We start from the raw sequence: 13,708 nt of genomic DNA on the forward strand, positions 1-13,708 counted from the left end.
AATACACTTGGCAGTATTTTAACAGGGTAAACTGTTTGACTCCAAGATGGGAGCTAAAGACGCCAGATCAGTACAAGTTGGTGTCTGGTTTCCAGCCCGAAATGTCAAGTTGGGATTTTGAGGATGTTACAGATTTGAAAGTTGCAGTAATGGAGAAGTCAGAGGAAAATGACTACGTTATATGTGAAAACAAGATGACATTGTCAGATGTTATGTGTGAAGACAAGATGGCATTCTCAGACCTCTTAAATGGGTTGCTCAATCTGGATGGTCAGATGAGGATTACGCCCCGACAAGCCCTAGAACACAGCTTTGTAACAATGAATCACCTAGAAGAGAACATGTATTCCAACCTTCATGCAGCAGAGGCCTTTGAGATGATGGAAATCTGCACCCTGGATCTTTCAGATGCAATGTGGGATCCCTTAAGCGACCCTGAAACTGACATGGAGGCAATTGACTCAATACCTGAGAGTTCCCGATGTGCTGCCAATGCAAACACTGAGAGGCCTACCAACGATACAACCTCCCAGTCATACCACTGCAATCCCCAACACCAAAACAACGAGTCAGCACCCGAACCACAGCAGACACAAAATCCCACAATATTCTACACCAAGTCCACAAACTACATTGTATTGGACTTTGTAGGAGAGGGGTGTTTTGGAAAAGTTGCCAAATGCATTAATCAGAAAACATCTGAAACTACGGCAATCAAGATCCTCAAAAACAAAAATGATGCCGACAAAGAACTGAGAATGCTTCACGTAATCAAGGGACTTCACCCAGAGAAGAAGAACTTAGTGAGATTCATGGACCATTTCAAGATCAAAGACGAGTATTTCCTAGCCTTTGAAATGTTGGACATGAGCATTTGGGACCTTTTTAACCAGGAGCAGGCAGCATTTTCCCTTAACGAAATCCGTCCTGTCGCACAACAGCTACTTGTAGCTTTTGAAGCGCTGAAGGGAATTGGCATTATTCATACAGACCTGAAACTTGACAATGTCATGCTTGTAAACCACAAGTCTGAGCCCTTCAGGATTAAATTAATTGACTTTGGTTTGGCCTTACCAGCTTCCAAAGCAGAGGTTGGAATGGAAATGCAACCTATTTGTTTCAGAGCTCCAGAGGTGACCTTGGGTCTCCCTATAACTGAAGCCATCGACATGTGGTCACTGGGATGTCTCCTGGGAACAATGTATTTTGGAACCTGCCTCTTCCCTGACGAATCTACATACGAACAGATGAGAGCTGTATGCCATCTTCTTGGTCAGCCAAAAGAACACCTGCTGGATGCTGGGAAATACACGCGGCGGTATTTTAACAGGGTAAACTGTTTGACTCCAAGATGGGAGCTAAAGACGCCAGATCAGTACAAGTTGGTGTCTGGTGTCCAGCCTGAAATGTCCAGTTGGGATTTTGAGGATGTTACAGATTTGAAAGTTGCAGTAATGGAGGAGTCAGAGGAAAATGACTATGTTATATGTGAAAACAAGATGACATTGTCAGATGTTATGTGTGAAGACAAGATGGCATTCTCAGACCTCTTAAATGGGTTGCTCAATCTGGACGGTCAGATGAGGATTACGCCCGGACAAGCCCTAGAACACAGCTTTGTAACAATGAATCACCTAGAAGAGAACATGTATTCCAACCTTCATGCAGCAGAGGCCTTTGAGATGATGGACATCTGCACCCTGGCTCTTTCAGATGCAATGTGTGATCCCTTAAGCGACCCTGAAACTGACATGGAGGCAATTGACTCAATGCCTGAGAGTTCCCGATGTGCTGCCAATGCAAACACTGAGAGGCCTACCAACGATACAACCTCCCAGTCATACCACTGCAATCCCCAACACCAAAACAACGAGTCAGCACCCGAACCACAGCAGACACAAAATCCCACAATATTCTGCACCAAGTCCACAAACTACATTGTATTGGACTTTGTAGGAGAGGGGTGTTTTGGAAAAGTTGCCAAATGCATTAATCTAAAAACATCTGAAACTACAGCAATCAAGATCCTCAAAAACAGAAATGATGCCAAAAAAGAACTGAGAATGCTTCACGTAATCAAGGGACTTCACCCAGAGAAGAAGAACTTAGTGAGATTCATGGACCATTTCAAGATCAAAGACGAGTATTTCCTAGCCTTTGAAATGTTGGACATGAGCATTTGGGACCTTTTTAACCAGGAGCAGGCAGCATTTTCCCTTAACGAAATCCGTCCTGTCGCACAACAGCTACTTGTAGCTTTTGAAGCGCTGAAGGGAATTGGCATTATTCATACAGACCTGAAACTTGACAATGTCATGCTTGTAAACCACAAGTCTGAGCCCTTCAGGATTAAATTAATTGACTTTGGTTTGGCCTTACCAGCTTCCAAAGCAGAGGTTGGAATGGAAATGCAACCTATTTGTTACAGAGCTCCAGAGGTGACCTTGGGTCTCCCTATAACTGAAGCCATCGACATGTGGTCACTGGGATGTCTCCTGGGAACAATGTATTTTGGAACCTGCCTCTTCCCTGACGAATCTACATACGAACAGATGAGAGCTGTATGCCATCTTCTTGGTCAGCCAAAAGAACACCTGCTGGATGCTGGGAAATACACGCGGCGGTATTTTAACAGGGTAAACTGTTTGACTCCAAGATGGGAGCTAAAGACGCCAGATCAGTACACGTTGGTGTCTGGTGTCCAGCCTGAAATGTCCAGTTGGGATTTTGAGGATGTTACAGATTTGAAAGTTGCAGTAATGGAGGAGTCAGAGGAAAATGACTATGTTATATATGAAAACAAAATGACATTGTCAGATGTTATGTGTGAAGACAAGATGGCATTCTCAGACCTCTTAAATGGGTTGCTCAATCTGGATGGTCAGATGAGGATTACGCCCGGACAAGCCCTAGAACACAGCTTTGTAACAATGAATCACCTAGAAGAGAACATGTATTTCAACCTTCATGCAGCAGAGGCCTTTGAGATGATGGAAATCTGCACCCTGGATCTTTCAGATGCAATGTGGGATCCCTTAAGCGACCCTGAAACTGACATGGAGGCAATTGACTCAATACCTGAGAGTTCCCGATGTGCTGCCAATGCAAACACTGAGAGGCCTACCAACGATACAACCTCCCAGTCATACCACTGCAATCCCCAACACCAAAACAACGAGTCAGCACCCGAACCACAGCAGACACAAAATCCCACAATATTCTACACCAAGTCCACAAACTACATTGTATTGGACTTTGTAGGAGAGGGGTGTTTTGGAAAAGTTGCCAAATGCATTAATCAGAAAACATCTGAAACTACAGCAATCAAGATCCTCAAAAACAAAAATGATGCCGACAAAGAACTGAGAATGCTTCACGTAATCAAGGGACTTCACCCAGAGAAGAAGAACTTAGTGAGATTCATGGACCATTTCAAGATCAAAGACGAGTATTTCCTAGCCTTTGAAATGTTGGACATGAGCATTTGGGACCTTTTTAACCAGGAGCAGGCAGCATTTTCCCTTAACGAAATCCGTCCTGTCACACAACAGCTACTTGTAGCTTTTGAAGCGCTGAAGGGAATTGGCATTATTCATACAGACCTGAAACTTGACAATGTCATGCTTGTAAACCACAAGTCTGAGCCCTTCAGGATTAAATTAATTGACTTTGGTTTGGCCTTACCAGCTTCCAAAGCAGAGGTTGGAATGGAAATGCAACCTATTCGTTACAGAGCTCCAGAGGTGACCTTGGGTCTCCCTATAACTGAAGCCATCGACATGTGGTCGCTGGGATGTCTCCTGGGAACAATGTATTTTGGAACCTGCCTCTTCCCTGGAGACACTACATACGAACAGATGAGAGCTGTATGCCATCTCCTTGGTCAGCCAAAAGAACACCTGCTGGATGCTGGGAAGTACACTTGGCAGTATTTCAGCAGGGTAAATTGTTTGACTCCAAGATGGGAGCTAAAGACGCCAGATCAGTACAAGTTGGTGTCTGGTGTCCAGCCCTAAATTTCAAGTTGGTATTTTGAGGATGTTAGAGATTTGAAAGTTGCAGTAATGGAGGAGTCAGAGGAAAATGACTACGTTATATGTGAAAACAAGATGACATTGTCAGATGTTATGTGTGAAGACAAGATGGCATTCTCAGACCTCTTAAATGGGTTGCTCAATCTGGACGGTCAGATGAGGATTACGCCCGGACAAGCCCTAGAACACAGCTTTGTAACAATGAATCACCTAGAAGAGAACATGTATTCCAACCCTCATGCAGAAGAGGCTTTGAGATGATGGAAATCTGCACCCTGGATCTTTCAGATGCAATGTGTGATCCTCTCAGCGACCCTGAAACTGACATGGAGGCAATTGAGTCAATACCTGAGAGTTCCCGATGTCCTGCCAAATTAAACACTGAGAGGCCTACCAACGATACAACCTCCCTGTCCTACCACTGCAATCCCCAACACCAAAACAACGAGTCAGCACCCGAACCACAGCAGACACAAAATCCCACAATAATCTGCAACAAGTCCACAAACTACATTGTATTGGACTTTGTAGGAGAGGGGTGTTTTGGAAAAGTTGCCAAATGCATTAATCTAAAAACATCTGAAACTACAGCAATCAAGATCCTCAAAAACAGAAATGATGCCAAAAAAGAACAGAGAATGCTTCACGTAATCAAGGGACTTCACCCAGAGAAGAATTTAGTGAGATTCATGGACCATTTCAAGATCGAAGACGAGTATTTCCTAGCCTTTGAAATGTTGGACATGAGCATTTGGGACCTTTTTAACCAGGAGCAGGCAGCATTTTCCCTTAACGAAATCCGTCCTGTCGCACAACAGTTACTTGTAGCTTTTGAAGCGCTGAAGGGAATTGGCATTATTCATACGGACCTGAAACCTGACAATGTCATGCTTGTAAACCACCAGTCTGAGCCCTTCAGGATTAAATTAATTGACTTTGGTTTGGCCTTACCAGCTTCCAAAGCAGAGGTTGGAATGGAAATGCAACCTATTTGTTTCAGAGCTCCAGAGGTGACCTTGGGTCTCCCTATAACTGAAGCCATCGACATGTGGTCACTGGGATGTCTCCTGGGAACAATGTATTTTGGAACCTGCCTCTTCCCTGATGAATCTACATACGAACAGATGAGAGCTGTATGCCATCTTCTTGGTCAGCCAAAAGAACACCTGCTGGATGCTGGGAAATACACGCGGCGGTATTTTAACAGGGTAAATTGTTTGACTCCAAGATGGGAGCTAAAGACGCCAGATCAGTACAAGTTGGTGTCTGGTGTCCAGCCCGAAATGTCAAGTTGGGATTTTGAGGATGTTACAGATTTGAAAGTTGCAGTAATGGAGGAGTCAGAGGAAAATGACTATGTTATATGTGAAAACAAGATGACATTGTCAGATGTTATGTGTGAAGACAAGATGGCATTCTCAGACCTCTTAAATGGGTTGCTCAATCTGGATGGTCAGATGAGGATTACGCCCGGACAAGCCCTAGAACACAGCTTTGTAACAATGAATCACCTAGAAGAGAACATCTATTCCAACCCTCATGCAGAAGAGGCTTTTGAGATGATGGAAATCTGCACCCTGGATCTTTCAGATGCAATGTGTGATCCTCTCAGCGACCCTGAAACTGACATGGAGGCAATTGAGTCAATACCTGAGAGTTCCCGATGTCCTGCCAAATTAAACACTGAGAGGCCTACCAACGATACAACCTCCCAGTCATACCACTGCAATCCCCAACACCAAAACAACGAGTCAGCACCCGAACCACAGCAGACACAAAATCCCACAATAATCTGCAACAAGTCCACAAACTACATTGTATTGGACTTTGTAGGAGAGGGGTGTTTTGGAAAAGTTGCCAAATGCATTAATCTAAAAACATCTGAAACTACAGCAATCAAGATCCTCAAAAACAGAAATGATGCCGACAAAGAAGTGAGAATGCTTCACGTAATCAAGGGACTTCACCCAGAGAAGAAGAACTTAGTGAGATTCATGGACCATTTCAAGATCGAAGACGAGTATTTCCTAGCCTTTGAAATGTTGGACATGAGCATTTGGGACCTTTTTAACCAGGAGCAGGCAGCATTTTCCCTTAACGAAATCCGTCCTGTCGCACAACAGTTACTTGTAGCTTTTGAAGCGCTGAAGGGAATTGGCATTATTCATACGGACCTGAAACCTGACAATGTCATGCTTGTAAACCACCAGTCTGAGCCCTTCAGGATTAAATTAATTGACTTTGGTTTGGCCTTACCAGCTTCCAAAGCAGAGGTTGGAATGGAAATGCAACCTATTTGTTTCAGAGCTCCAGAGGTGACCTTGGGTCTCCCTATAACTGAAGCCATCGACATGTGGTCACTGGGATGTTTCCTGGGAACAATGTATTTTGGAACCTGCCTCTTCCCTGATGAATCTACATACGAACAGATGAGAGCTGTATGCCATCTTCTTGGTCAGCCAAAAGAACACCTGCTGGATGCTGGGAAATACACGCGGCGGTATTTTAACAGGGTAAATTGTTTGACTCCAAGATGGGAGCTAAAGACGCCAGATCAGTACAAGTTGGTGTCTGGTGTCCAGCCCGAAATGTCAAGTTGGGATTTTGAGGATGTTACAGATTTGAAAGTTGCAGTAATGGAGGAGTCAGAGGAAAATGACTATGTTATATGTGAAAACAAGATGACATTGTCAGATGTTATGTGTGAAGACAAGATGGCATTCTCAGACCTCTTAAATGGGTTGCTCAATCTGGATGGTCAGATGAGGATTACGCCCGGACAAGCCCTAGAACACAGCTTTGTAACAATGAATCACCTAGAAGAGAACATCTATTCCAACCCTCATGCAGAAGAGGCTTTTGAGATGATGGAAATCTGCACCCTGGATCTTTCAGATGCAATGTGTGATCCTCTCAGCGACCCTGAAACTGACATGGAGGCAATTGAGTCAATACCTGAGAGTTCCCGATGTCCTGCCAAATTAAACACTGAGAGGCCTACCAACGATACAACCTCCCAGTCATACCACTGCAATCCCCAACACCAAAACAACGAGTCAGCACCCGAACCACAGCAGACACAAAATCCCACAATAATCTGCAACAAGTCCACAAACTACATTGTATTGGACTTTGTAGGAGAGGGGTGTTTTGGAAAAGTTGCCAAATGCATTAATCTAAAAACATCTGAAACTACAGCAATCAAGATCCTCAAAAACAGAAATGATGCCGACAAAGAAGTGAGAATGCTTCACGTAATCAAGGGACTTCACCCAGAGAAGAAGAACTTAGTGAGATTCATGGACCATTTCAAGATCGAAGACGAGTATTTCCTAGCCTTTGAAATGTTGGACATGAGCATTTGGGACCTTTTTAACCAGGAGCAGGCAGCATTTTCCCTTAACGAAATCCGTCCTGTCGCACAACAGTTACTTGTAGCTTTTGAAGCGCTGAAGGGAATTGGCATTATTCATACGGACCTGAAACCTGACAATGTCATGCTTGTAAACCACCAGTCTGAGCCCTTCAGGATTAAATTAATTGACTTTGGTTTGGCCTTACCAGCTTCCAAAGCAGAGGTTGGAATGGAAATGCAACCTATTTGTTTCAGAGCTCCAGAGGTGACCTTGGGTCTCCCTATAACTGAAGCCATCGACATGTGGTCACTGGGATGTTTCCTGGGAACAATGTATTTTGGAACCTGCCTCTTCCCTGATGAATCTACATACGAACAGATGAGAGCTGTATGCCATCTTCTTGGTCAGCCAAAAGAACACCTGCTGGATGCTGGGAAATACACGCGGCGGTATTTTAACAGGGTAAATTGTTTGACTCCAAGATGGGAGCTAAAGACGCCAGATCAGTACAAGTTGGTGTCTGGTGTCCAGCCCGAAATGTCAAGTTGGGATTTTGAGGATGTTACAGATTTGAAAGTTGCAGTAATGGAGGAGTCAGAGGAAAATGACTATGTTATATGTGAAAACAAGATGACATTGTCAGATGTTATGTGTGAAGACAAGATGGCATTCTCAGACCTCTTAAATGGGTTGCTCAATCTGGATGGTCAGATGAGGATTACGCCCGGACAAGCCCTAGAACACAGTTTTGTAACAATGAATCACCTAGAAGAGAACATGTATTCCAACCCATATGCAGCAGAGGCCTTTGAGATGATGGAAATCTGCACCTTGGATCTTTCAGATGCAATGTGTGATCCTCTCAGCCACCCATTTAAGAATTGTGAAGATGGAATTTTGGGGTCCCCTAAAACCAGCAGTCTTCAGAAACAACCACCAAGCCTTGGAATTCTTCAGTGTGTAAAAAGTGAATTAGTTTCCTTTTTCTGAAGTCCTCTTCAGCCTGTTCCAGCATGGGTTTTCTCCGGATACTCGGTTTTCCCTTGCTAGTTGATGATTATGCAACAGGAAAAAACAATTAGTAATTTGAAATGGTTCTTTAGTGTGAATATTAATCTGAATCAGAATCAGAATTCCTTTATTAAAAATTTGTTAGAGCAAATGTTTTGTTATGTGTCTAGCCTGTAACATAGATATGGGCTTTATGTGACCCCAGTGTATTAAATTAAAGTGTTATTTCAATTAATAAAAATCTAAAACTTAAAAGTACAAATCTATGATATAATATTTTTATTGAGAATTAAGGAAAAAATTATAACATATGTGTAGTTTGAAAAAGTCATGGTAAAATAGGTCATACTGTAACAGCTTATAATACAAAAATGAAAATACCAAAGCAAAATCTTTTTTTTAAATCAAATATTAGTTCTTTGCCTTGGTATGGATTTGGATTAATTTCATTTCAATAATACTGGTATTGAGTGCTACAGTTCTGGGAAAAATCTGGGTGAACTCCTTGGTGTATTATACACTGCCCAGCCAAAAAAAAAGGTCACACTCTAATATTCGTTGGACCGCCTTTAGATTTGATTACGGCACGCATTCACTGTGCCATCGTTTCCACAAGCTTCTGCAATGTCACAACATGTATTTCTGTCCAGAGTTGCATACATTTTTTTTTTTATCTGACGGGAGATTCAGACCACTGCGCACAGTCTTCTCCAGCACATCACAAAGATTCTCAATCGGGTTCAGGTCTTGACTGTGTGGGGGCCAATCCATGTGTGAAAATGATGTCTCATGCTCCCTGAACCCATCTTTCAGAATTTGAGCCCGATGGATCCTGGCATTGTCATCTTGGAACATACCCGTGCCATCAGGGAATAAAAAATCCATTGATGGAATAACCTGGTCATTCAGTATATTCAGGTAGTCAGCTGACCTCATTCTTCGGGCACATAACGTTGCTGAACCTAGACCAGACCAACTGCAGCAACCCCAGATCATAGCATATCAATAAAAACGTCATTGTAAAATAGGTATTTGGAGAAAATGATATCCATCAACCCTCCGATCCATCTTCTACTGCTCATCTGAGTCAGGTCGCAGAGGTAGCAGTTCCAGTAGAGGGCCCCAAACTTCCCTTTCCCTGGCCACATCAACCAGCTCTGACTGGGGGATTCCAATTATATATAGTAAAACTTTTGTAGGCCATACACTTGCTATAAGACACAACAGTTTAGTATTTTATATTTTAAAAAAAGTCCTAATAGAGTATACCATGAAAAAGTTTTAATATAGTACTAAAATTACTTACCAGTGAGGTATATTTTGTAGCGATGTTTGTGAAGATGAGGAAGAAGTCTCCGGAGAGACACCAGCTTGTATATAATAAGGTCTATTACAACAGCATAGTATCATACACCAACACGGGCGATACGAGGTTCCCAGAGCCAATTGTGGAAGTCCCCCCGAACTCTCTTTGTGCGTGCAATTTATAGGAGAAAATGTGTGTGCGTGTCCGATGTGTGTGTGTGTGTGTGTGTATGTGACCAAAGCTGTTCTATAAGAATGTGTACCCAAATAAGGTGAGCTATAAGGTTGTCCAACATGTCTTGCGTGTACCCAAATAAGGTGAGATATATGTTTGTCCACCATGTGTTTTTCTTACTCATCTCACTCTCTGCACTCTCTATGACCTCAGAGAGTAACTAACTGTATATGTGAACCGATTTAACTACCTGTGCATGCACAAATAATACACCCCCATCTTAGCTACCTCTTGCACTATGTTTCTCTAACAGGAGCTATAAAGTGACATTCAAAAGACTCTCAGGGTAAATCCATGAAGACATGAGATTGACTATTATTAATAGACCCTCATGGCACAAACGCATGTTTTCTTAATTAGGCCACTCCAGAGAAAAAAAAATCTTTGAGGACTCTTACCTTCAAAAAGGAAGCTATTTAGTTTCTTCCTAAATCTATTCTTGCGTTCTTTGACTACTGTTGCTCTCAATGGAGTGATTATATAAGATACAGGAAAGAAGCACAGACACACAAATAGACAGAACATTGAACGTCCTGGCATGAAAAAGCAGTGTGTACGCGTGTGTATGAATGAAAACGGAGCGGGATTTATCTTCTTCTTCAGAAAGTTTTATCAAGTTTGTGATTTGATTACACAGGAAATGTCTCAGCCTTTCTGTTTACTTGTTTAATCCTTTGTTAAGGACATTTTGAAGAGCAAGACATGTTTTAAAAGTGATCACTTTCAGAGTAAGTCAGCTATATTTCATCAGACAGTGAGTGATTTAGTAAACTAACCTCATCTCCAGGTCATGGCTGTCTTGGGGAGTAAAGCTGAACAAGGCCACATAGTTGTTGAGCTTAAGCACATCTTGTTGTAGCTGGATCTGCTCCAACTAAGAAACACACACACACACACACACACACACACACACACACACACACACACACACACACACACACACACACAGAAACACATGAACACCTAAACAGATTTGGTTGTCAAGAAGTCTGAGGAAAACATAGCTGACAAGTTAAACAAAGCTCATAGTCACAAAAATACAATGCAACACCATATTTTCTATTGTCACTTTTCTCGCTTCTTAAAATAGTATTTTGGCATTCACATAGGCAGGAGAAGCCCTTGTTTACTGAACACTGATAGACTGGGGAGCCGCTTAAGTTGTTCTGCAATCTGTTCCTTTAATCCACTGTCAACAGGAGTGGGAGAAACAGGATCACGTTTCCATGAACACTCAGGAAGTTAAAACAGGAGAGGGTTGTGGGTGGAGAGGAAGTTGTCAGAGAAGTGTTAGCACAATTAATGAAGAGGCCCGGCGCCACACTGGTGCTCTTCACACCTGCTCTGGGTGGGCGTCTTCTTGATTCATCAACAATACCTATCCGGCTTCCTGTGTCCCTGAAATCCTTCCAAATGAGAACTAGGTACTGCATAATTTCTGCGGGGAAACTTTGCCAAAAGGTATGAGAATTACTTTTTTAAGACACACTAATGGCTGTTTTTGAAAGACAGTGGAAGAATTTGCCGTCTTTGTGGTGCTGTGTGTTTAATGAGGACAAATGTTCCTGGTCTTTTGTGGCTCCTCGAGCATTGTCCATGAGGACTGGCAATGTGTGTGAAGGATGAGTCGAGTTAACTGCAGCCACAAGGCAAACTGCCTCTGTGGCCTCTGGGTGAAAACAACAGCGTAAAGTAGTGGCAATCCATTACAGCTAAATAAGAGCCGCTCACTGGCCTTGAGAGACTGTCGATGCTGAGGGAGCCTGGAACAGTGCATCGGGTATAGCAGGTTGAAATAACAGCCTCCATTGAAACAGAGTTAATGCAAAGAAAGGCTACAATCAGTAAAAACTAAAACAAGTAAATGGAGGAACAGCATGTATTCCTTTAGATCCACAGTGACTGATTGTTTTTAAGCCAATTGGGTGTAGTTTAACAACCTGTGAATACAACTGCAAGTCCAACATTAACATTTGCTAGAACATGTTGCAATATAGCACTCCACTTGGTACTTACTAGTTGCTACACATGTTTATTTGAACCATTGTTTTATAAAAATATCGATATGTGCAGCTTGAAGGGGTTCACTTCATTTATTTCGACCCAGAGTAAGATACGTTTGGCTATCGGAGGTGAAACATTTTAAGCTTTAATGAACGAAAGCGGCCTCAAATAAACAGACAAGCAAACAAAGCTCCACCTAAAACAAATGCAAACTTCCTAAACAAAGAATCCACCCAAAAATGAGCCATGACTATTTGAATGTCAATTGATATTGGGTAGCTTAAAACTAAACGTGGAATGTGTGAACAGATGGTGATCGTGTGTGTGTGTCTCTCATCTCAAATTTGAGGTTTCATCTCGGGCGGAGGAGCAGTTTGAGCGTTTTTCCCTACTCATTAGCCTGCAGAGCCTCCATCTGTCTGTCCGCCAGCCCGAGCTAAAGGACGGGTCTGCAGACGGACAAACAGCCTGCTGTCAGCTGCGCTCGGTCCAGTCTGATGACACAGAACAATGCACTTCAAGTCTCTTCCCCGAAATGGATGGCTGCACTGGCAGTTTGTATTGCAGAGAGGATAGGTGTGTGCATGTGTTGTGTTTTATTTGCCTTGTATGGTTATTTGTTCATTGTTGTGTTTGTCCAAGTATCTGTGGGCTTTTTTTCCATTGTTGACAACAGAGATAAACATGTTAAACTGTAAAAGTAAACAGGATAGATTGCTGCACGTAGACAGAGTGTACAAAGAACACTGATACCGAAAGCTCCTCTCCAAAACACCGTATCATGGAAGATAGAAAGGAAAAGAGCCGATCTGAAATCTGCCCATGAAATATTCATGGTTACTCTGCAGGAGGTGCCAAGATATTCAGAGAGGTTTAACCTTTTTCTCCCACCACCAGCATGAATTTTGCAACATCATCACTGCATCTACACTGTAGAAAATAATACTAGAAGCACAGAGCTGCAGATTGAGACGTTATATGACTTCAAGGCTTCTATCAGTTCAGGCCAGTGCTCTTGTCAGCTCCGGTTTGATTTGTTACAGCAGGAAGAGAAGGTTTCCTTCAGAGTCCTGGGAAATCGAGCAGTGACGATGGAGGCGAGGGGCAAAGAGCACTGAGCTTATTGGAGACAGAACAGATTGGCTGGATATCAGTTCTCAGAGTGACCATGAAGAGTTCAGGAACTGGTCAGTAACAAAGTCTGTTCTCAGAGGTTGTCAGACTGCACCACTAATACTCATTACTGTACTGAGCTGCAGAATAACAATGAATGTGAAAAGAGAAAAGCGGACAACCAGAGTTGCTGACCAGACAGTATCGGTCGCAATTCCTCTAAATACGTATTTTCTCTCGTCAGCACAAGATCTGTATTATGAAAAAAAGATTAAATGGATGTGTTTCTTACCGGTAAGTCATCAGGACTTCTCTCTGGCTGGAGGTAATGTTCATTGCCGTTCTCGATTACTGTGAAAACTGCAAAGGAAAAAAAAGACTAAATTAAATCAAATGAACTCAAGAAATGAGATTGAATCCTACAATGCTACTAAAGGCTGCAATGTTTAAAAGAGTATCTGTTACACACCAAAAATACATACTAGTATTTAGTTTAAAAACTTAGAAGAGACATGGAAGATATTATACTTAGTTTTATTATGAGAAATTGTGACTGCAATCATCTCCGCCTTGTGTCTTCTTCTTTGGTTCACACATTTACAAACTATCTATTTAAAGATAAAGTGTTTTTGTGTTATTTGTTCATTAAC

General features: G+C 42.4%; 1 protein-coding gene across 3 annotated transcripts in view; it reads right to left on the reverse strand.

Annotated features, from left to right (window-relative positions):
• The window catches only part of stac (SH3 and cysteine rich domain), a 38,931-nt gene that overhangs the window by 7,751 nt on the left and 17,472 nt on the right, over nucleotides 1-13,708 (reverse strand). For 2 of the 3 annotated variants that reach the window (XM_063908271.1, XM_063908273.1), the window contains 2 exons: nucleotides 13,351-13,418; nucleotides 10,718-10,815 (listed from right to left, as the gene is read on the reverse strand). In XM_063908271.1, the coding sequence (XP_063764341.1) occupies nucleotides 10,718-10,815; nucleotides 13,351-13,418 (166 nt within the window). The remainder of the gene's footprint in view (nucleotides 1-10,717; nucleotides 10,816-13,350; nucleotides 13,419-13,708) is intronic. The other variant, XM_063908272.1, reaches the window with a different exon arrangement.

This window comes from Eleginops maclovinus, chromosome 19 (genome assembly GCF_036324505.1).
Source record: "Eleginops maclovinus isolate JMC-PN-2008 ecotype Puerto Natales chromosome 19, JC_Emac_rtc_rv5, whole genome shotgun sequence".
In the NCBI taxonomy this organism is placed as follows: Eukaryota; Metazoa; Chordata; class Actinopteri; order Perciformes; family Eleginopidae; genus Eleginops; species Eleginops maclovinus.